The 23154-nt window shown below is 45.3% G+C and overlaps 2 protein-coding genes across 3 annotated transcripts; both read right to left on the reverse strand.

Annotated features, from left to right (window-relative positions):
* Positions 1 to 186: 186 nt before the first annotated feature.
* LOC116903872 (ATP synthase subunit delta, mitochondrial-like) lies at positions 187 to 687 on the reverse strand. Its single transcript, XM_032906625.1, has one exon. It carries the CDS (start codon positions 685 to 687, stop codon positions 187 to 189), a length of 501 nt encoding a protein of 166 aa, XP_032762516.1.
* Positions 688 to 9939: 9252 nt separating this feature from the next.
* Positions 9940 to 22139, reverse strand: LOC116903871 (zinc finger protein 212-like). Of its 2 annotated transcripts, none has more exons than XM_032906624.1 (5): positions 21996 to 22139; positions 15502 to 15891; positions 15252 to 15378; positions 13499 to 13579; positions 9940 to 11863 (listed from the first exon to the last, which is right to left on the reverse strand). In XM_032906624.1, exons 1-5 carry the CDS (start codon positions 22017 to 22019, stop codon positions 11010 to 11012), a joined length of 1476 nt encoding a protein of 491 aa, XP_032762515.1. In that variant the 5' UTR covers positions 22020 to 22139; the 3' UTR covers positions 9940 to 11009. The 2 variants fall into 2 exon arrangements, with proteins under 2 accessions (XP_032762515.1, XP_032762514.1); XM_032906623.1 differs by having other exon boundaries at positions 9940 to 11866.
* Positions 22140 to 23154: the final 1015 nt, after the last annotated feature.

Here is a 23154-nt window from a genome sequence, read left to right on the forward strand (position 1 = left end):
AATCAAGGCCAGCTCTCCAGAGGCATCATGGGGATCCCAGACTCTGGAAGCTTGGGGAACACCTCCATGACCTGGCAGGTGGCACCAGGAAAATTTTAAGCCAGTAACCGGTGCACTGCTGCCCCTGGTGCTGACTTCAGCCCCTGGACCTGCCTCTGTTTCCCTGTGTGTGACAGACAAGTATGCCTACTCCAGGGCCTTCACTGGGGCTTCATTGGCCTCAATACTGACTTGAATCTCAGCCCCTGCTGCCTCATCTGCTGCACTTGACAGTTCTGACTGCGCCTTCTCCAGGTTGGCCCGGGCTGCCCCCAGGTTGTCCAGTGTCACAGCTTCTTCAGCTAGTAATTGCACAGAGGAGTCCGAGTTCGCAGTGATGGAGCCGCTGCTCACAAAATACTTAGTTGTGGTGCCATCTTCCACGTGAACCACTACCAGCCCAGGCCGTAGGACCTGTAGTGTGGGGACATGAGATGCCAAGATGCCAAAGGCTCCAGTCAGAGTAGACACGTCCACTTGCCGGACATTGGCACCATCAAAGAACATCTGCATCCGGGAGGTGAAGGTGAAGGACATCTGTCCAGGCCCGGCGGTGGGGGCAGATGCAGCGGCAGCCTTGGCATATGTTTGCGCCTGGAGCACCAGGTGGCGCCGACCTGGGTGACGAAACAGTGCAGCGGACAGCATGGTGGTGGAAATGTCAGTGGACTCTAGCTTAGCGGACAGCAGACACACTGGGCTAGCTAGGCGGTCTTCAGGGAGAGCGAGGAGGATGACCTTTGTTGTTTTTAAAAAGGCACTTTGTCCCATGTACCTGCAGGTCTACAATCAAAAATTCACCTGAGTGGAAGCCTGGTGGGTGTTGGGGGGCACATGTCTTTAATCGCAGCGCCACCATCAGCCTCCACCTTCTCCTCCTCCACAAGGATCAAGACACCCTTCCAAAAAAAAAAAAAAAAACAAAACAAAACAAAACAAAAAACTACTGCTAGGGCTAGAGAGATGGCTCAGTGGCTAAGAGCACTGACTGCTCTTCCAGAGGTCCTGAGTTCAATTCCCAGCAACTACATGGTGGCTGACAACCATCACCATCTGTAATGGGATCAAATGCCCTCCTTCTGGTATGTCTGAAGACAGCTACAGTGTACTCACGTAAATAAAAATAAATAAATAAAAACCCTGCTAAACTTTCAGTGGTTCTCAACCTTCCATAGCTGGTGGCCCTCATGTTGTGGTGATCCTTGTTAGCTGCAACAAAACACCATGACCAAATAAAGAAAGGGTTTATTAGGCTTACACTTCCACATTTCTGTTTATTACTGTAGAAAGTCAGGACAGGAACTCAAAAAGGTCGGGTTTCTAGAGGCAGGACCTGATGCAGAGGCCATAAACCAGTGCTATTACTGGCTTGCTTCCCATGGCTTGCTCAGCCAGCTTATAGAACCTGGGACTACAAGCTCAGGGATGGCACCACCCACAATCGGCTATCTCCCTCCCCCTCCCCCTCATTGATCACTACTTGAGAAGTGCCTTACACACCTGGATGGAGGCATTCCCTCAACTGAGATTCCTTTCTCTCTGAGGACTATCGCTTGTGTCAAGTCACACACAAAACCAGCCAGTACAATCCCTAACTATAAAATTGTTTTGTTGGTACTTCACAACTGTAATTTTGCTATCGTTATGAATTGTAATGTAAATATCTGATACGTGACTCCGAGGGGGTCGCGACCCACGGGTTGAGAACAGCTAGATATTGGAAAACCAGTCACGAAATTCAGAAACCTGTTGCTGACTGGATTCAGTATTGTTTCCTACGAAAAAGTAGAGTCGCTAGGTATTTTAATGGTGGGCTTATCCTAAGGTGTTGGCCTGAGGACCCTTCGCAGCCTCAACCTTGCGGATGCGGCAGGTAGGGGACACTGGCTCGGCCGCAGATCTCAGAAGAAACAATGGGCAGGGTCTCTGGACTGTGTTATCTGCCTGCCTGGTCCTTCCAGGCTTTCTGAAGAAATGTGAGCGCCTGGCCTAGAGGGGCTACGGAGGCCATGTCGCGGTCACGGTCTTAGGGCCCAGCCCACCGGGCCTGTGTTTAGGTCTCCCGCCGCCAGGTGTAGGCGGATGGCTTCGGTGGCCTTCGTGGCCTCCAGGCTGGTGGCTCCTTGACATCAGCAGGCTGGGCTGGGACCAGAGAAGGGGGCGCTCCGGGCCAGGTGGCCCGAGACCCTCGCACGCGGCGGCCGTTGGCCGGGGTGCTTACCCCGGCAGGCGCCGCTTCAACTATGGCTACCGCGTCGTCGCAGGGCTGCGGTCCTCCGCCGACAGATATAGCCAGGCGCGGGCTGCTCGTCGGTAAGGAGTCGAAGCCGCCCAACTTCGGAGCTGCTGTCTAGCGGCCGCAAACTCCACACGGTCCCAAGCCACACGCCCAGCAGGTCTTTATTTAATAGAGCTGCCGCTGAGGCCGCGGCTGGGCGCGCAGAGCGCCCCCTGCAGTCAGAAGGACCGCACGCCGTGGCCGCTAGCCTGCCGCACCAACCCTGCCCCTGGGCCAGCAAGCCCACCCTCCGGCGAATTTGAGAAAGACGCCCGTGGGGGAAGCCCTCGGGCAATTCCTAGATTCCATTCTGAGGCGGAACGCCCTCAACCCAAGGGTGTTCAGATTCCCTTTTCTAGAGTCGCTAAGAGGGGAATCGGGGCGGGGGGGCACATAAATAAAGGTTTCTGAACTTCATTTTGGCTTTTCAGAACAAGTAGGAAGCGCTAAGGGAAATGGTGCGTTTAAAACCAAATGCAAGCCCAGGACTGGTGTGTTCCTCAGTGGTAGAGCGCTTGCTTGGCTTGGGACAGAACCTGAGGGAGGTACTTCCGGGGTATTCTCCCCTCTTGTACTCACCTTCCAGGCTCTTAGCCTTCATGCAAACGGGGCAGAGCCCCTTCTTTCAGCCTCTCTGCCATACCTAGTCTGCACCTACTACTTGTGGCATCAGCAGGACATCCTATTAGCGCTGGCTCCAGGTGGGGAGCTGGGGTTGGCCATCCTGCTCTCCCTGCTAGGGGGCTTCCAAAGAGACAATGGACAGAACCACAGCTACCGGGTTCCATTTAAGACCCATTTCCTTCTGAAACTAGAAATCTTTACTCAGGAAAGCCGGAATTAACCATGGAATATAAAAATAAAAGCTTTTTCTTCGTTTCCTGAATTTTCCAGTCATTCTATGGTCACTATCCAACAAGTCAATAAACTTCCAGCTGACAACGGTGTTATAAATCTTTGGGTTTGTTATGGTGTGTGTGTGTGTGTGTGTGTGTGTGTGTGTGTGTGTGTGTGTGTGTGTGTGTGTGTGTATTGGGGATTATCTCTAAACAAAACATGGGCAAGCTGACATAGTAAGGATACAAAGAAACTAGATACTCTCTCTAAAGTACATCACTGCATCCTTGCATCCTAGGGCAAGGCCAGAAAGTGCTACTTTGAGTTATGTCAAAACAAGAGTTAAATCACATTTAACTATAACAAGATCCAAGTCAACATTTAGCACTATTCGTTTTGATTTATTATTAAATAGAGTCTTGTAGCACAGGCTGGCCTCATGGTCCCTCTGGCTCAGTCTCTCCAGTGCTAGGATTACAGGCTTGTGTCACCATAACCAGCTCCTCATTTTGAAAATTCTTAAGGAACCCCACCTAAAAGACAAAACTGCAAGTATATGCTCATAAAACAGAAGCTTCAGTAGGAGCTCATTAAAGGTCAGTCTAAGATATTTAAGATTATAAAACACTAATAAAGTGTGTCCTTTAAAATAATAGTTAAGGCATGGTGGCACACACCTCTAATCCTAGTAACTCTAGAGACTGGGGCAGAATTGATGTTTGTGAATTGCAGGCCAGCCTCCTAGATTTCAGACTACCTGTCTTAGGGTTTCATTGCTGAGTTGTAAGTTTTATATCTTGATCCAAGGTAGGCAAAGGGGTTCTCTCTCCGCACTGGGCAGAGATTGAGCATTAGGAGACCTCAAAGCCCACCCCCACAGTGACACAAGTCCTCTAATAAGGCTATACCTCCTCCAATAAGGCCACACCTTCTAATAGTGGGCCAAGGATATTCAAACCACCACACTACCTTATATAAGTATAGTCATGTGAGACTGAGATCTTGCCTCCAGAAAATAATAATAATCATTGTTAATGTTACAACCAGACAAATCTGAAAACAGATTACAAAATAGAAAACATTGAGCTTTGCTAAGGAAGGGGGAGGTATTGTTTTGTTGTTTTCTTTTTGAGATGAAATCTCCATATGCCTGGTGAACTTCTATATGGCCTGAACTCATCTTGAACTCAAGGCAGTCAATCCTCTTGAGTTGGCCTCCTTAGAATTGAGTTACAAATCGTTAGCCACCACAATAGGATAAGTATGATCTTTTTTTGTAGTATATATATTTGTGTGTGTGTGTGTGTGTGTGTGTGTGTGTGTGTGTGTGTATACCATGGCATTCAGGTTGCTTGAAGAGGCCAAGAGAGTGAGTGTCAGATGTCCTGAAGCTAGAGTTACAGGTAATTGTAAGCCACATGACATGGACATGGACGCTGGGAGCTGAACTTGGGCTCAACTGGAAGAGTAGCAAGAGGTCTTAACCCATGAGCCATCATCATTTCTCCAGCACTCTAAGTACTGACTTTTTGTCAACTAGAATTAATATTTTGGAAGCTGCCTCTAAAGCCAGGCATGATGGTATAGGCCTGTAATCCCAGCATTCAGGAAGCTAAGGCAGAAAGATTATCCTGAGTTCGAGGTCAGCCCAGGACATATAGTACCAGCCCAGCTGGAGCCACATAGCAAGACATTTTCTGAAATAACAAAACTAAAAGAAAATGAAGACAAAAGTTCTTTGAACGGCACTAACTCAGATGTCATTGTACATCTAGTCTACCTTAGGGGTCTACTGAGAGAGACTGCATTGAGTGTTGAGACAGGCATTGCTAACTGTTTTACAGAGCCAATGGTAACAGTTCTGTGTATCAGTTACTGATTTACCTACCATTCAATGCAAAATAAATATATTTTTAAAATACTCTACACTAAAAGCCATTAGCCACCTAACATAACTCAAGGAGTGGGGTCAGGATATTCATTCAAGTATTGTTGCGCCCACTAAGAGGCAGGGACAGCTCAGAGCATTGCAATGACCCACCTCATCCTACAATCCAAGCATGTTACAGTAATATGAGATGTAGATGTTCAAACTAGGGATGTAGCCCAATTGGGAGACTGCATACACTAAGCCCTGAGTTCAATCCCTGGGATTTACTCCCAGTGACACAGTGGGTGCTCAAAGGACACAAAACAGAGACTCTATGTATAACCAGGCCTCTTTCCCCCAACAATTCTGGCAACATTGTCTTTCTGTTCTGAGGACACCCATTATACATGCTCATTAATAAACATTGGTAAGCACCTCATGTAGGACTCAGTTAACAACTGTCCCTGTATTTTATTGCATTGACTCAATCTTAATGATCCTGTCCTTCGCCCTTCCTAGTACAGCTGCAAACATCTTCACAGGCTCCTGCCTGTCTGACTCAAAAACCTAACATGACAATAGATCCTATTCTTCACACCAGTCCCCAATCCCAACCCAAATCAGTTAGAATCGAGGCCAGTCTTTGCAAAGCTTACTCCTTAGCCCATTACCAAAAGTCTGGCCCCAGCCCTGTCTCCACTCCTTTACTCCTCACATACTCCCCACTTTCCAGCCAGGTTATAACTGTTTGACTGCTGTATGCCCCTTAACTGCTTTGGCCACACCACCACCATTATTTATGACATCTTCTTTCCATCTGACTGTACTACTAATATTTAGGAGGTGAAAGCAAGAGAGCCGGGAGTTCAGGCACAGCCTGGGCTACAACCAAATGTCTCAAAAACATCATCAGGGATGCAGCTCAGTTGACAGAATGCCTGTCTAGCATGCACAAATGCCTCGGTCCAATCCCCAGCATTTCATAAACCAGGCATGGTGGTTCGCTCTTATAATCCTAGCAGTCAAATAATGGAGGTTCGAAGGATTATAAATTCAAGGTCATTTTCAGCTATATAAAATAGTCGAGATCATTCTGGGCTAAGTAAAAGCTTTTCAAGGAGAGGTGGACACAGGATAGAGAAGCTGGGTAAGAATCAGTCTTGGGTGGGGGTAGGGGTGTGGTTGGTGGAGAAGCTGGTGAGATGGCTCAGTGGTTTAAGTGCACTTGTTCTTGCAGAAGATCAGGATTTGATTCACAGCATCCACAGTTCCAGGGGGGTTCAAACCCCTCTTCTGACTTGTACATTAGGTACACAGATATATATTTGAGCAAAACACTCAGACACATAAAATAAATCTGAAACATTTTTAAAAACAATTAGTTCAGAGGCTGGCAAGATGGCCTAGTGTGTATGTAAAGGCACTTGCTGCCCAAGAGGATGCAAACCTGATGATCTGAGTTCAATCCCAGGTCCCATGTAAAAGAGAAGACTGATTTCACAAAGTTTTCTTCTGACCTACACACACACACACACACACACACACACACACACACACACACACACACACACACACGGTAAGTAAAACTTAAAATTTAGTTGTATGTTGGGCATGGTGGTACTTTTGGGAGGCAGTGGCAGGTTGATCTCTGAGTTGGAGGCCAGCCTGGCCTATACAGAGTTCCAGGACAGCCAGGGCTCCAGAGAAGTCCTGCCTCAAAAAGCCAAAACAAGCCAACAACTTCATGACCATCTATCTGGGTATGTGCACTTTCCTGTAATCTCAGCACTTGAGGAGCTGGAGCAGGGAAACTGGAAAGGTCCGTGTCTGCTTGGGTTACACAGTAAAAGCCTGTCTCAAAAACCTTTTTTTTTTTTTCCACATGAAAACTATCAGTCATTTGGGAATGCAGATTATAGTATGGTGTTAGTCTGAGGAAGTCTGTATAAAGATCGAGAAGAAAAAACTAGAACATAGTGAGAATTCACACATTTCGGTTCCTTTCAAAAAAAATACATAAGTATTTTAGGAATGTGCTATCGTTTTAATCCTAGGTGTGGAGACACGGGGCTACTTTGGACTGTCTGAAGCAGCTCACCATAATCTGCCTCCTGCTCTAGCATAAGTGTGGTTTTGCCAGCTGCGAATAACCTCTGCGATTGTGTGACATTTGGGATTCTGGGAACTCTTCAGAGGATGCATAAATGTGAGGGGGACTGAGAGACAAGGTCAGTGGTTGTTGTTTAGGGAGGTTGCTAATAGCTGTGGTCAAAGGAGAAACATAAATTAGATTCAGCAATTTTCCTAATTTCTCTCTCCCCTCTAGCCTGTTTCTCACCTATCTAGTTGTTAGGGGTGAAATGGGGTCAGGAGGATAAAGGGTGGGAAAAGCCTCATGAAGTAGCAAAGACCAGCTACACTAGATTTTAATACAAACTACAGCCAACACGCTCTGTTCAGTATATCCCAAGTGTTAACACTGAACACGTAACAGGCACTTACCATTATTTGTCACTAAAAAATGGGATGGGAAAAGTAAGTAGCTTAGTGAGTAAAGGTGCTTGCCACCAAGCCTGACACCTGGAGTCTGATCACTGTTCCCACATGGTGGAAGAAGTTGCCTTCTGATCTTGAGAGGCATACGGGGGCATCTGTGTGCTCATACACAATAAATGCAAAAGAGGTGGTGTGATGGTTTGTATAAGCTTGGCCCAGGGAGTGGCACTATTAGGTGTGGCCTTGTTGGAATAGGTGTCACACTATGGGAAGTGGGCTTTTAGAGCCTCCTAGCTGCCTTGGAAGTATTCTGCTAGCAGACCAGATAAGATGTAGAACTCTCAGTTTCTCCTGCACCATGCCTGCCTGGATAGTGCCATGCTCCCACCTTGATGATAATGGAATGAACCTCTGAACCAGCCCCAATTAAATGTTGCCTTGGTCATGGTTTCTGTTCACAGCAGTAAAACCCTACAGACAAGAAAGAAGCTCTCAAAAGGTGTTTAGACACCAAAAAAAAAAAAAAAAAAAAAAAAAAAAATCAAAGATGACTTGTTCTGGACAGGAAGAAGAATGGGACAGCAACAACTGGAGAGGCAGGGTGAGGTAAGCTGTAGAAGCCTCCAAGGCTATGCGCAGGAGTTTGCTTTTGATTGTAGGAAGGAATTGCAGCCTGTCTTTTGATGACTTTGTGGGTTCTTTCCCACCCTTCCACAGCCTTTTCCACCCTTTCAACCCCCTAACACTAGATAGGAGAGAAAAAAGGGGAGAGGGGAAAGAGGAAGACCTCAGACTTCTTCTTGCTGGTTAGGGTCATCAAGTTCTTTGGGGCAGTGTGATCTTTGCTGTCAAGATATCAAATTTCTTGTTTCTTCTTTGCTCATTACAATTTAACAAACTGCAACCCACCAACAGCCACAACCCCCGTCTAGGGACCCTAGTATTTATATTCCATCTGAAAAGTCCCCAGAATTCCAGACATCACACACTTGCAGAAACTGTCTGCAGCTGGCAAAATCACACCCCTGATGGAGCACAAAGCCAATCAGTCAGCTGCTGTGGACAATCTGAAACAGTTCCATATCTCACACCTGGGATTAAAATGAGAATACATTCCCATAAAATTTATGTGTTTTTCAAAGAAACCAAAGCTCTCACTACAGCAAATGATATGGCAAGTCTCTCCAACTGCTCCGCAATACTATATGGTGATGGGACTAGCTAGGGTCAGGTGAGTGACCATTAAAACCTTAACTGGCCAAGCCATTTGGGTTTCTACATTAATCTACATGCAGGAGGTAGAGGCAGGCAGATCTCGGAGTTTGAGGCTAGCCTGGTCTACAGAGCAAGTTCCAGGATAGCAGGAGCTACAGAGAAACCCCATCTCAAAACACAAAACAGAACAAAAAAAAAAATCAACCCCAAGACCCAAAACCAAACCAAACAAAATCAAAATGTGTAATACATTAAATTGTTGTATGCACATGAACCCGTGAGGATGGGCCCATGATGAGTTTTCCCCAATGTCCCACTCTGGGGATTCTTGGTATAGATACCTACTTATGTTTCACCACTCATTTTTGATTCAGACACCTCCATGTCCTCTTCCTGTTCTTGTGTGTTGACATAAAACTATATTATATGCCATAAATCCCAGTTACTCATTTTGCTGAGTGAAAATAAGAGTTTCAGTCTTTTGGATATAGGTTCCCAATGAAGTCTACTGTCCAGTATTAACAGCACAAGTGACAAGTTAACTCTCAAGTAGGAGTTGCTTTTTGGGGTGGGGATGCAGGAATTTTGTTCTTTGAATGAACTTCTTATATATTAAAATAATCTTGCAGATGCCCTGCAAAGCCATGGCAGATTTGAGGTCATTCTGTTACATCCAAAACCCTACCAAAGCTCAAGTAGGGAGGAAGGAAGCCTTTGCCTCTGGCAGCCCCTCCCACCTTCTGAAACTGTCTGCCCTTTAAAACAGACCCCTTCAAGCTAAGTAGTAGTGGTGCACACCTTTAATCTTAGCACTCAGAGGGCAGAGGCAGGAGGATAGGCCACCTGGTCTACAGAGTGAGTTCCAGGACAGCCAGGACTACACAGAGAAGCCCTGCCTTGAAAAAACAAAAACAAAAAAATATTCCAGCTAGAGGTCTAGGATGGAGCCTGAGCCTGTACTCCCTTCAAGCTCCTAGCAGGTACTGAGAACAAACTCCTGGAGACAGGGACTCAGGATCTTAATTGACATTAAGGTATAAAACCATAGAAGCAATAGAACCCCTGGTTCAGTGTGTGAGCTCTGAGGCAAGATGGTCACAGGACCGATCAGGCTAGGCTTCCTGATGAAGTACCGCTCCCCGCTGACTCTTGGTGAGAATTCTTGACAAACAGAAAACACCCTATGTGAACACTTTGTTTTTCTGAAATACAAGTAACAAGATTTATTCCAGACAAGAGTACATTCACATATGACCAAGGAACCCACTCTCACCTCCCTCCCCCAAATGACAGTGGGGCAGGTACTTAACACTCCTGAGATAAGCATCTGTGCTTTTCCTCCTTCATCCCTGGTACAGCCATTAGAAAGTCTAATCTGAACACCCTCAAGTGATGCCTGGCTTAAGAGAATCAAGCTCAGTGTTTCACACACACCCTATCCCACCCCCAGGGCTGCAGAAAACATTGGGGAGGGGAAAGTATGTTGAGACACCAACAGCTCCCAGAATGAACTCTTAGCTTCTTCAAACCAGTCTTTACTCAGCAGGGGTTTCAGGGGCTTCCTCTTAGTCCACCTGAGAAAATTAGCCCCACCTGCGTGGACTCAGCAACCCAGTGAGGGAACCCAGCAATGTGTCTTCGCTCTCTGGCCTATGTTAAGCGTGGGTGGGCTAAAAGAGCCCCATAAACTACTCCCTCCTGGAGGGTAGGCTCAGTTCCCATGTTAGGAACAACTTCTACAACTCTTGAAATTTATAAAACAAGTTTTGAGCTATATTTAAAAAAAAAACAAACCAAAAACAAGAATCTAACTCCAAAAAGGGGGTTTTTAGAACAAGCTAAACAGTCATTTAAATTATTTATACTAGTTATTAACAAGGAGGCTACAAAAGGAAGAGAAATTGAGGGTAATACCTCCTGGAACTTTCTACATATCTCTATGACCCCATACTACTGTGGGAAGACATGTATGAAATGCTAGGGTGGGCCCTGGAACGGGCCATCAGTCCCTGTGGTGTGACAGTGCACCAGAAAAGAGAAAACCAGAGACCTGCAGGGGCTACGGAAACAACAAACCCAGCAACAAGACCAAGATGGCAAAGGCTGGGGCCACAGATCCTTCTCTCCTGTCCCTCAGATTAGACTTTGTGCTTAGCCAAGGAGGGCAAAGCAGAAGCAATTCTCAGAAAGAAGTCAGCCAGACTTTGTAGTGTACCTTCGGGGGACTGATGCCACCCCCCTCCGCCCCCGGACGACGGTGAGGGGCTGGCAACCTTAAAGCAGACCATTAGGTCTTGCAGACTCTGAAGCCAGCCCACCCCGTTCCCGCTGGTGGATTTTCTGGTGCTGCAGGAGGTGCTGCTTCTGGACAAAGCTCTTCTCACATTCGGGGCAACTGTAGGGCCTCTCACCCGTGTGGATGCGCTGGTGCCGAACCAAGTCTGATGGGTGGCTGAAACTTTTGCCACAGTACCCACAGATGAGAGAGCTTCGACTTTTCCTCCAAGGGATGTGGCCAGGCAAAGCAACTAAGCTGTTCGGGGAGAATCTCTCCTGGATTTGTGGGCTGGTGCTGGGGCCTTCCTGCTGATGGCACCGCTGGTGGGTCACAAGGCTGACCTTGCAGCTGAAGCTCCTGTGGCACACATCACACTGATGCAGCTTCGACCTTTTGGCCTGTGGTTTCAGCCGGGGCCTGGGTCTAAGGCTCTCCTCTGGCTCTGTGGCAGAATAAGATTCTCTGCCTGTGTGGCTCTGCAAATGTGCAGTCAACTGCTGCTTGTAGCGAAAGCTGATCTGGCATTCGGAACATTTGTACGGGCTGGTGTCCCTTTTCACCTTCGGACCCTGTCCACACTCTTGACCCAGTTGCACCTGTCTGTGAGACTTCTGTTTTCGGGGGCAGTCCAGATTTCTACCAGGGGCAGGGTCTCTACTGCTCTCAACAGACTCAGGGTTTGAGTCCCCAGGGCCTGATTCCAAGAGGGCAGAATCTCCTGGACTATTCCAGAACACAGCCTGTTCTGAGCCAAAGCAAGCCTGAGGTTCAGCAGCACTGGAAAACATGCTGGGAAGACCTGCGGGGCCCTCCTGCTTGTACAGCATCTCCTGTTTAACCATGGCCCTGTCTGCTGCAAGGGAAAAAACCAACAAAGATCACATTCCAGCATTTTTGGTATCTCCAGAGAAAACACTGAGGACTTTAGAAGGCTCAAATCAAAACTCCTTAGGAACAGCTGAATCAGAACAATCTGGAGGAGGATCAGAATATCTTACTCATAGAGAACAACATTATTGTAATTTCTCCATACCTGTCTATAAACCGGTACTTAATCTCTATGTGAAAAAATGACAAAATACACTAATGATTGATTAATTAAAAAATGTTAAAATAACAAATTGGAAGCAGAACCTGGTGATGCAGGCCTCTACTCTCATCTACTCAGAAAGATGAGGCAAGAGGATCACAATAGATTGCCTAGGCTACAGAGCATGTTCAAGACCACTGTGGGCAGCTCAGATACTATCTCAAAAATTTGAAAAGTCTTTTATAAAAGAGGCTGCAAATAAAGCCCAGTTGCAGATGCATGCCCAGCAAAAGGCCCTACATTTAACCCACTGAACTAACAGTTTAAAAATCACATCTGGGGCAGGAGAGATGACTCAGCAGTTAGGAGTCCCAGCTGTTCTTGCAGAGGACCGGGTTCAATCCCCCCCCCAGCACCTATGTGGGGGCTCACAACCATCAGTAACTCCAGCTTCAAGGGACCTGATACCCTCGACGTAAGCATGTAGTACTCATACAGGTAAAACACACAAACACAGAAAATAATAAATAAAATGATCGAATATCCAGTTCTTTTCTCCCTGGATATTCTGCTCAAATGCCTTTCCTGGCGTCTCTTTCTCTTGGCCCTGTGACTCACTGCCCATCCTCCATCTCCCACTCTGAGCACAGCCTGTTATGTCTACTACTTGTAGGGCATGGAAAAGCATGCTACACAATCTACACCATTCCAAAGGCTAGCAGGAGTTAAGAAACACCTCTGACAGTTATAAAGCAGTGGTTCTCAACCTTCTTAATGCTATGACCCTTTCAGTTCCTCAGGTGGTGATCACCAACTATAAAAATACTTTCATTGTTACTTCATAACTATAATTTTGGTACTGTTATGAATCATAATGTATATCTGTGTTTTCCAGTGGTCTTAGATGACTCCTGTGAAAGAGTTGTTTAATCCCCAGAGGGGTTACAACCCACAGGTGAGAACTGCTATTATAGTCACCTAAAAAGGTTGTAGTGGTTCTTAACTGTAATCCCACTCAGGAGGTAGAATCAAGAGCATCGTGAGTTCGAAGTCAGCCTGAGCTCCCTAGTGAGTCTAGGCTATTGTGGACTACACGTAGGACTTGTCTCGAAAACAAGCAGAGGCTGGAGAGATGGCCCACAGAACAAGAGCACCTGTTTCCAACACCCACACCAGATGGCTCACAATTACCTGTAACTCCAGCTCTGGGGGATCCAATCCCCTCTTCTGTCCTCTGTGGATACCCCCCCCCCCACGCACACACCATACATATAGACATCCATGCATACCTATAAAAATAAAATAAACTTTTAAAAGCCAAAGTCCACCCCCTGCACACCAGATTCGGTTACTGACAGCATTTGGCAGCTCAGCTGTGGGAAAGTTCCCTGTTAGTTGTGGGAACCTGCAGAGGGATGGAGAAACAACACAGAAGAACATTCTACAACTACTCACCCAGGTGGGTACCTTCTTCCACCAAGTCACCCACCATCTCTGCGCCCAACTCCACTTCTTCCTCTGGCTGGCCAAGGACCTCTGGGTTAGAAAAGACAGAGTGTAAATGCAGAATACAAACTTACTGCATGCTGATCAGAAGCCGATGAACAAACGATGTCAGCAAATCGATACTAACAGCTAAAAGACATAAAACTAATGTTACTGTCACCTTCCCCATGTCAGTGGATTGCCAAGCTGCTGCTCTGCGGCTCCTTCACTAGGCCAACTAGGCTCAGGTGCCACTGCCTACCTAGCACACCACCTCTGCCCACACAACTCAAGTTTTGCCAAGGATTCCTTCCACAGTGCCTAATTCTATTCTTGCTGAGGCACTGCCAGGTGAGGGAGGCCCTGTGACACAAGGCAACAGTCTCAAAGAGAGCATGGAACCCATCTGAGGTAACATGGCCATCCCTCTGACCCACCCTGACTTCCCTTGCCCTCACTGTGGTCTAGCCAGTGGCCTCCTTGGTATTTCTGCAAGGACCCACATTTGAAAAGAATTTATCTTAGAAGAAAAATATACATTCGTTATATAGTATGCATTAGTAAGTTTTATAGAAAACACTTCCACACACAGTGCTACCATTCTAGTAACAATGTGCAGACCACAGTGGCTGGTGATGACTCTGGCTAATTCCCAAGAAAAAGGTTTTTTCAGCTTGTGCTGCATGTTTCATCTCAAGATTCAAATTCCTTTACATTTTCATTTTATTTTATTATTTCTATGTGTAAGTATATGCTATATAAGAGTCTGGGTACACCTGTACCAGTGCACATGTGGAGGCACAGGGCAACTTAAGGTGTCAGTTGTCCCCTCCCCTCATGGGTTCCAAGGATTGAATGCAGGTTATCAGGCTTGTATAGAAAGCACTTCTATCCACTGAGCCACCTTAACAGTTCCTATGTCTTCTTATCAAACAATCTTACATATTAAAAACAGCACATTAGCTGGACGTAGTGGTGTATACCGATGGTACCAGCACTCAAGAGACTGAGACATGAGGATCTCTAAGAGTTCAAAGCCAGCCTATTTATATAGCATTTTCTAGGGCAGCCAAGGATACATAGAAATTCTGTCTCAAAATACAAAAGTACATTATACACGTGGTGGTTTGAAGGAGAATGGCCCCCATAGAGTCATATGTTTGAAAACTTGGTCCCCAGTTGGTAGAACTGTTTGGAAATAGGAGGTGTGGCCTTATTAGAGGTGGTTTCTCAATGAGGGCAGGCTTTAAGATTTCAAAAGTCTCAAGGCTAATTTGAGTTAGTCCTCTGTGCATCCTGCTCAAGGTTCAAGATATGAATTCAGGGTTGTTCCAGCCACTGGCCACCTGCTATCTCTGCTTGGCCATCAAGGACGCTAACCCTTGAAACCATAAACCCCAAATAAATCTTTTCTTCTCTAAGTTGCCTTGGTCATAGTTTCTTATACAGCAATACAAAAGTAACTAGTAAAATACTTCCTAGAGATGTTATTAAAAACCTATATTATACTTTATCAATAATATCCAAATAATCTTAAGAAGTCATTGTGTTACCAGAAAAGAACTACAAAAGACTGGTCCCTGGGACAGTTTCATGTCTCTGCAGGTGAGAGAACCTGCAATGTCAGTCCTCAGCTCAGCAGAGGATTCAGAGGATGAGAGCCAGGCAGTCACATGTGCAGTCAGGAGGGCTCTGAGAGAATTCTAGGGAGAATTTCACTCACTTAGAGAGACCAGCGTCTCATAGTTGCTTTCCATAACATTTCTGTAGAGCTCCTTCTGCCAGTCCTCCAGGTTCTCCCACTCCTGTTCTGAGAAACAGACCCCATCATTCTCAAGGGGCCCGGACACCTGCAATTGTAAGCCACAAGAAATGAGCACTCTGACTCCTAGGAGTACCATCCAGATACCAACATCTTGATTAGTCAAGGCTGGGTTCCCCTTCTTGCCTAACTTTTAATGTAGAGGTTCTACCTTTGGGGTCTCCCCCTTGCTGCCTGGGGGTAGTCGAAGGACCCAGAAGTTCTTGTTGCGAAGCAGGTTCTCCACATTCTCTAGCCGTCGCTGCAGCAGGCCGTACTCCTGCAGCAGGGTCCCCAGCACGGCCCACTTGCCCTCCAGCTGGTTGCTGAACTCCACAGCTGTCTTCTCGAAGTCAGCCAGCTTCTTCTCCGCTGACCCTGCGCGTCCCTCCAGGCTCTGCAGTCGGGCAGCCTGGGATTCCATCTTCTTCTCCACAGCTTGAATAGCAGCTACCACTGTCCAAAGTGAGATTTCTGTGGTCTGGAAGTACTGGCTTTTCTCTGTTGTCTGTGAAGGTGGTGTGGCTGGAGCTAATGGTGTGGAGCGCCTTTTCCTCCTGTGCTGTAGGATTGAGGATACAAGGCCAGTGAGACACGGTCATTTCCAAATATCAAATAAAGAAAGCAAGTCCAAGTCAAAGACTCAGAATTACCTAGCTTTCTTAAAACAAACAAAAACACACAACATACCCAAATGTACTTACTCTGACAGTGTGCTGGTTAGTTTTATGCCAACCTGAGACAAGCTAGGGTTACTGGAATGGAGGGAGCCTCGATGAAGAAAACGCCTCCGTAAGACTGGGTTATAGGCAAGCCTGTAGGGCATTTCCTTAATAGTGACTGATGGGGGAGGGCTTAGCTCATTGTGGGTGATGCCATCCCTAGGCTGGTGGTTCTGGGTTCTTTAAAAAAAAAAAAAAAAAAAAAATCAGGCTGAGCAAGCCAGTATAGGACGGGAACAAGCCAGTGAGCCACCCCTCCACAGCCTCTTTACCAGCTCCTGTCTCCAGGTTTCTGCCCTGTTTGATTCTACCCTGACTTCATTCAATGATGAACAGCAATGTGGAAGTGTAAGCAAAATAAACCCTTTTCTCTCCAACTTGCGTTTGGTCATGGACAGCAATAGAAACCCTAACCAAGACGGATGTCATGTGTGGCTGGGTATGCAACTCTGTTGGTATCATGCTCACCTAGCACGGACAAAGCCCTGACTTCTATCTAAAGCACCACACGAACCATGGTGCATGCTTATAATCCCAGCACTCAAAATGGAGGCAGCTGGATCAAAAGTTCAAGGCCAAGCGTGGGCTACAAGAAACCCTGTCTCAAAAGAAAAAGGGGGATGGGGACTTCTGGGAAGAAGACATGTATATTTTATAATAATTTTGAAAGTATTAGAAAAATAGACAAAATACCACCATACAGAGTTAAGTAAGCTTTTTCCTCAAGTTGTTGACCTCCAAATGTATGTGTACATACATATCCATGCACATATACACACAAAGTAAGTAAAGAAATGTAAAAAACAGCTTTAAGTCATTTTAAGTTGGTGAGATTGCTCATCAGCTAATGGCCAAACCTGAGGACCTAAGATCCCTGAAGCCCACATGGTGGAAGCAGAGAACTGGCTCCTACCACCTGCCATCTGACCACACGAGTATGATGGCAGGCTCACACCTACATACACACATTATCACAAAATAAATACAGCAGGGTCAGGCATGTTGGCACATTCCTTTAATCACAACACAGGTGGATCTCTGAGTTTATGCCCATCCTGGTCTATATTGTGCGTCCCAGGACAGCCAGAGCTACATAGAGTAAGACCTTGTCTCAGAAAGTGCAATAATAATAAATAAAAATAAGTAGTCGGGGTTGAGGATTTAGCTCAGTGGTAGAGCGCTTGCCTAGCAAGCGCTAGGCCCTGGTTTCGGTCCCCAGCTCCAAAAAAAGAAAAGAAATAAAAAAAAAAAGAAATAAAAAAAAAAATAGTCAACAATTACCCACTAATCCGTAATATCATTCTCTACCATAAGCCAAATTTTGCTGTCAGCCTGTTTCCATCATTTTTTTCTTTTTGTTAATTGTTCTGTCACTTTACCAATATTATAATCTTAGCTGTACAGTAGTTACTAATGATCTCATCTCTTTATTTTATAGTAGTACCTTGACTTTTGACCCACGGACATCCTACAAACATGAGTTTCACAAAAATATCTCCAGAGACGTTTGGAAATGTGTCAAATTCCACAGATAAATTTGAGAAATAACATTTTTAGGATAAAATGTTTTGACCCATACACAAAGCACGTTCAACATTTTAACATAGTGTGCCTGGTACCAATGCAGACCAGAAGAGGGCATCAGATCCCAAAGCTGGAGTTACAGATGGTTTTTAAGTCACCACGTCGCAGCTGGGAATCAACCTGGGTCCTCTGCAAGAGCAAGAAGGGCCTAAACCACTGAGCCATCTTTCCAGCCCCTATCCTTAGTTCTTTCTCTTTTAATCTATATTTTATCAATATACATAGATATTATATGCTACTAGAAAATGGATATGGTATTAATAACATTTTGAGCATATGCTTTTCCTCAGCTCACTACCCTATTCCTATTTTGGGGAAGATTTTTCCCTTCTCTTTTTTGAGGCGAAGTCTTGCTATACATCTCTGGCTATGCTAGAACACACAATATAGAACAGACAGGCTTTGGGGGCTAGACAGCTCTTCCAGTAGAGGTCCTGAGTTCAAATCCCACCAACCACATGGTTGCTCACAACCATCTATAATGAGATCTGATGCCCTCTTCTGGTGTGTCTGAAGACAGTTACAGTGTACTTACATATAATAAATAAATCTTTAAAAAAAAGACAGGCCTTGAACTCAGAGATTCATCTGTTCTGCCTTCCAAATACTGGGACTAAAGGCAGAGCCATCATGATTAGCTCATCTAATTAAAACTCATTTTATTGTTCATACTAGCTACATCTTAAGACTTGACAGTCCTTGTATCTAGGGACAACAGCAGCAAATGGGGCAGAACATCTCTGTCCTCTCCACAGGTTCTAATGGGTGAACAATAATACTCATGACTTTTTTCTACTAAATAAAATACATTATATTTGAATATTCTATAATGAGCTTTGACTGTCATTTTTTAAATCTACCCAAAGCTAAGTAATTAGCCTCAAATTAGTTTAAAGATGTCATTTCAAGATGGAGAACTGAATCTTTTTCCAAGAAATGCATTCAGTCTCTGGCAACAATATATTTTTTAGCCTAGTTACTTTTAATTAGTATTGTTGACAAATTGTTCTCATGTCCTTTTATAGTTAACCATATGTATAGACATCTTCTAGCTATATTTGCTATAAGCCAGAAGGTCGGATTTTTCTGTACTGGCAGTCTTTATCTTTTACTTCAATTATATTTATTGTAACTGACTCTTTAGTCTTTAGCAATTATCCTAGAAATTATAAAAAGTATATTTAAAAGGCCACAAGACTTCTGAATTCTGATCTCTTCTTCCTAGCTTCTACATCAATGCTGACAAGTAGTTTAATTACCTGTCATTACTTCAACAAATTACTTTCTATTCAGCCAGGCATTTAATCCTAGCACTTGGGAGGCAAAGCCAGGACAATCTCTGTGAGTTCAAAGCCAGCCTGTTCTACATATTGAATTCCTGGACAGCCAGAGTTATGTAGTAAAGCTCTGACTCAAAAAAAACAGTCACTTGATTTCATAAACATTAAATGTGATTGTTCGACAAATGCTCTCAAAGTTGGCTTCCCAACTCTGTTCGTATCTTAGGAGTTCCCACTTTCTGTCTTTGAGTCATAAGTATTACTTGTACTTATTCTGGATTGTTGCACAAAATAATGGGCTTATGATTTACTATAAATTTCAAATATTATTTACATAGTTTTTCTCAATATTTTTTATTTTTAATTGTTATGATCAGGACATGTATCTGGCCTAGCAGTACAGAATCCTCACCTGAAGAGATGTGTGAGAATACAAATATATTCAAAGTATGTTCAAGAACAGTTTAAATAAATCTTACAATGTCAAGACTGTAAGTTCCAGTTTACTTTTAGATTTTGATTGACCTTTATTGCTGCTTCTTAGTGAGGTTGGCTGGTGATAACTCAGAGTGGAACACCCAGGAATGGAGTGTGTTGGTCCTCTCACCTCACTTTTGTGCTAAAACTAATCTACCTAGAGAAAACACTTTATGGACTGCATCTGGGTCTCAAGGGAGTCAGATACAGAACACCAAAAGCACAAGTGTCCTGTTTTCTGTTAAGTGGTAACTCCTTGAAAATAAACACCGATAAATCTTTCAGTCCATTCATTCTAATTAGTTCTAACCCACTTCCTAGAAAAAACATAGTGAATTTCAATCAATGCAAAACTTTCAACATTAATTTTATTAGATCTCTTTTCCACAAAAAGATCTCAGGGTTCCCAAAGTGATTCTGGACCCAAAAAGCCAAAGTGCACAACATTGGGCCTACTGGTACAGTCTAGGAGTCTGGAAATGAGCCACTCTAGGGGTCTGGATAGTGTGCATTTTCTCTGCCAGCTAAAAATTAAAAGGCAGGAAAAACCCAAGCCCCACAGGTAGCATCAAAGAGATCTCAAACACTACTGACAGGATCCACAGTTGAAGAAAAGTGTTTATTGGGAGTATGGAAACACATATGCAGCAGGCACAGAGAAAAGGATGCTCTTCAAAGCAGAGGGCAACTCGGGGAGTTACTGGATTTGGGGGGCTGTGGCTTTACAGCTTCTGAAGACTCTTCATCCTCTAATTTAGGGCTGTTCAGTTTGAAGATGGTTGACTGGCCCAGAACTGTTGTGCAACAGGCTGTGAACTGGTTGGGCCAGTCCATCAGCAGGGGACCTGCTGGTGGGTGACAAAGCCTTTGCTGCCGGTCTTTACTCAAGTCAAGAGCATCAGGAAGAGATGTCCATCTTTGAAATCTGCCTACCTACCCGTGCCCCCCCCCCATCTGCTTACCCTGGGGAAAGTATGTCTAACTCCTGGTCTCTCATTAGCACTGCGATGCAGAAGCAGGATTGCTCCAAGTTCAGAGCCAGCCTGGTCTACCAAACTGGTCCCAGGTAGCCAGGACTATACAACAAGACCTTATTTTGAAAGATTAATAATAATAATAATAATAATAATAATAATAATAATAGACAGTCTAGAGAGATGTCTCAGTGGGTTAGAACACTGACTGCTCTTCCAGAGGTCCTGAGTTTAAATCCTAGCAACCACATGGTGGTTCATAACCATCTGTAATGAGATCTGATGCCCTCTTCTGGTGTCTGAAGACAGCTACAGTGTACTCATATAATAAATAAATGAATCTTTAAAAAAAATAGACAAAAAAAATTGCCTGTAATCTCTGCAAGTTGGGAGTCAGAGGTAGGAGTTTTAAGGTCATTCTCAGATAGGCTAGGCTGGGGCACTTAAGAATCTGCCTCAAGGGGCTGAAGAGATGGTTCAGCGGTTAAGAGCACTGACTGCTCTTCCAGAGGTCCTGAGTTCAAGTCTCAGCAACCACATGGTATCTCACAGTCATCTGTAATGAGATCTGATGCCCTCTTCTGGTGTGTTTGAAGACAGCTACGGTGTACTTTTATTTATTATATATCTTTAAAAAAAAAACAACAAACAAACAAAATAACCCACCAAACAAAACCCTGCATAACGATGCCTGTAAATGCATCATTGGGAGGCTGAGTCGGGAAGATTGTCACCAGCTTGAGGCCAGCCTCTGCTACAGAGTGAGGCTGTCTCAATGACAAAAAGCCAGTTCAGGGCCATCCATCCTACTCTTTTCCTATGTTAATTTCGACTGTGACACAGTATGAGGAGACTGGGAGCCAGAAAAAAAAGTAGAAATGCTCTAACAAGGAACTCAACATTCTCAATTCAAGTTAAGGAGACAAAGGCCTAGAGAGCTGAGCACAGGAGCTTCCTTCCGAAGACAATGTACTGAGTAGATGAACACTGAGTTATAGAAGATACTCCTCAAAGCAATTTTCAGTGTCTTCACATTCCCTGAATAGAGAACAGCTGGAAGAGAAGGGAAGCGGGTAATAGTGTGCACCTACAGTTATTTTTTAAAAAGCAAGCAAACAAAACCAGCAAACACACCTGTCCCCAAGGAGAGAAGGCCCCACCTGGCTTCAACCTGTGGCTGCAAACTCAGTACAGATAGCTATGGCAGAACATGGCACCCGGATCAGAACCCCACTGGTCCGAGAGAAGCCATAACTCCTGGGGTCTTAAGCAGCTGAGCCCAAAGGCAACAACCGGAATCTAGGGTTTTATCCCGCGCCATCATTCCAACTCAGAAAACGAGTCCCTAGTTGGCACGAAGCAGGAAAATATGAGGGCACAGTCACAAAAAACTTAAAAAGCCTCGCAGAAGTTTCTACGGAAAGACGCAGAGTACCCAGCCTCTGAGCCTGACGCAGAAGGACCCAGAGAGCGAGCGGACGGAGGGCGAGCGTAGCCGGGAGGAAAGTCGGCATCCGCCGGCGCCAACGGCCGCGGAGGAAACCGAGCCCGCGACCGAGCGCCTCAGGCCCCGCCCCGGGCAGGGCGCTGTCTTCCTAAGGCCCTCCCGGGCCTGCCGGAGCCCCTTACCCGAGCAGGCGTCGACTCCGCCATGGTCACAGTCGCCCCACAACACTGACTGGCGGGAGAGTGCCCGGACTGTGTTGCTCCACCAGACGCCCGGACCCTCCTGGAAGCCGCCACTGCCGCCGTGTTGATACAAGGTGCATTATGGGAGCGCCCCCGCCCCCACCAAGAAGAGCGGCTGCGGCTCCTCCTACCGCGCGGTATATCTGTTGCGCCACTGTGCTCCTGGAAGGGGAACAGCAGCCTGGAAATTCAGTCATTGAATGTGGGGTGTAAGCGCAAGGAAAGGATTCTGAAAATCAAGAGCATTTTCTGAATTTAAGCCCTGCACTCCGCGAAATGTTTTAAGAGATTCAAATATGCGTAAGTTAAAAAAAAAAAAAGGCGCGGGAAGGAGAGAGAGGGAAAAAAGGCGCGGGAAGGAGAGAGTGGGACTAGTGCAAAGGGAGGCTAATGGGGGTGGATGTGTTCACCGTACATTCTGTACTTGCAGGCAGTTGTCAAAAATAAAAATAGCTTTTTATTTATTTTTTTTTTAAAATAGCTTTTTAAAATGTGTACACTTACACTTTTCTGTGAGAGATGAACACAGCTAAAGCTGATGAAAAAGTGAGTCTCATAAGCAAGTGATTTTGTTCCAAATGCTCACCTGTTACGTTGCTTTTTCAGGTTAATCCACTGTAGAGTGTTAAATACAGTAATCACTTGCATTGCAGAATTCAAGGTAGCCTAACCGCAAATAATTAACGTAGTCCTCATGCAGGGATGAATGTTAGAGGCAGTGTGTTCTGCATTCTGTCTTGTAAACATCTGGCCACATCACCAGTAGCACCTTTAACTCCAGTGCTTAGGAGTTTGAGACTAGCCTCGCTATATAGTGAGTTTCTGGCTAACTCACTATATCTAAAAGAAATATCTAAAGAGACCTGGACTCCAAACAACACCCCCCAAACCAGTACTCGTAATACCCATTTTTGCCTCATTTCCATTACATTGTCCGGGAGATGCTGAGTGAGAATGACAAGACAGGAGTCATGAATAGTTTCCTCTGAGAATTCAACTACTCCCACTAGACTGGTTCCTTCTTGTGTTAGGGCTGGGGTAAAATTCTACAAGGGATCCCAGTCTACACTGACTACAACTAACAACTTTCTCCAGGACC

The sequence above is a fragment of the Rattus rattus genome, chromosome 6, assembly GCF_011064425.1.
Source record: "Rattus rattus isolate New Zealand chromosome 6, Rrattus_CSIRO_v1, whole genome shotgun sequence".
Classification (NCBI taxonomy): domain Eukaryota; kingdom Metazoa; phylum Chordata; class Mammalia; order Rodentia; family Muridae; genus Rattus; species Rattus rattus.

Excerpts from the sequence above, each read along its gene's own strand:
- LOC116903872 (XM_032906625.1), bottom strand. The coding sequence starts at position 687 with ATGCTGTCCGCTGCACTGTTTCGTCACCCAGGTCGGCGCCACCTGGTG.
- LOC116903871 (XM_032906623.1), bottom strand. The coding sequence starts at position 22,019 with ATGGCGGAGTCGACGCCTGCTCGG. Across the intron at positions 15,892-21,995 it reads CGGAGTCGACGCCTGCTCGG|CACAGGAGGAAAAGGCGCTC; the intron begins GTAAGGGGCTCC and ends TCAATCCTACAG. Across the intron at positions 13,580-15,251 it reads TGAGACGCTGGTCTCTCTAA|AGGTCCTTGGCCAGCCAGAG; the intron begins GTGAGTGAAATT and ends TTTCTAACCCAG.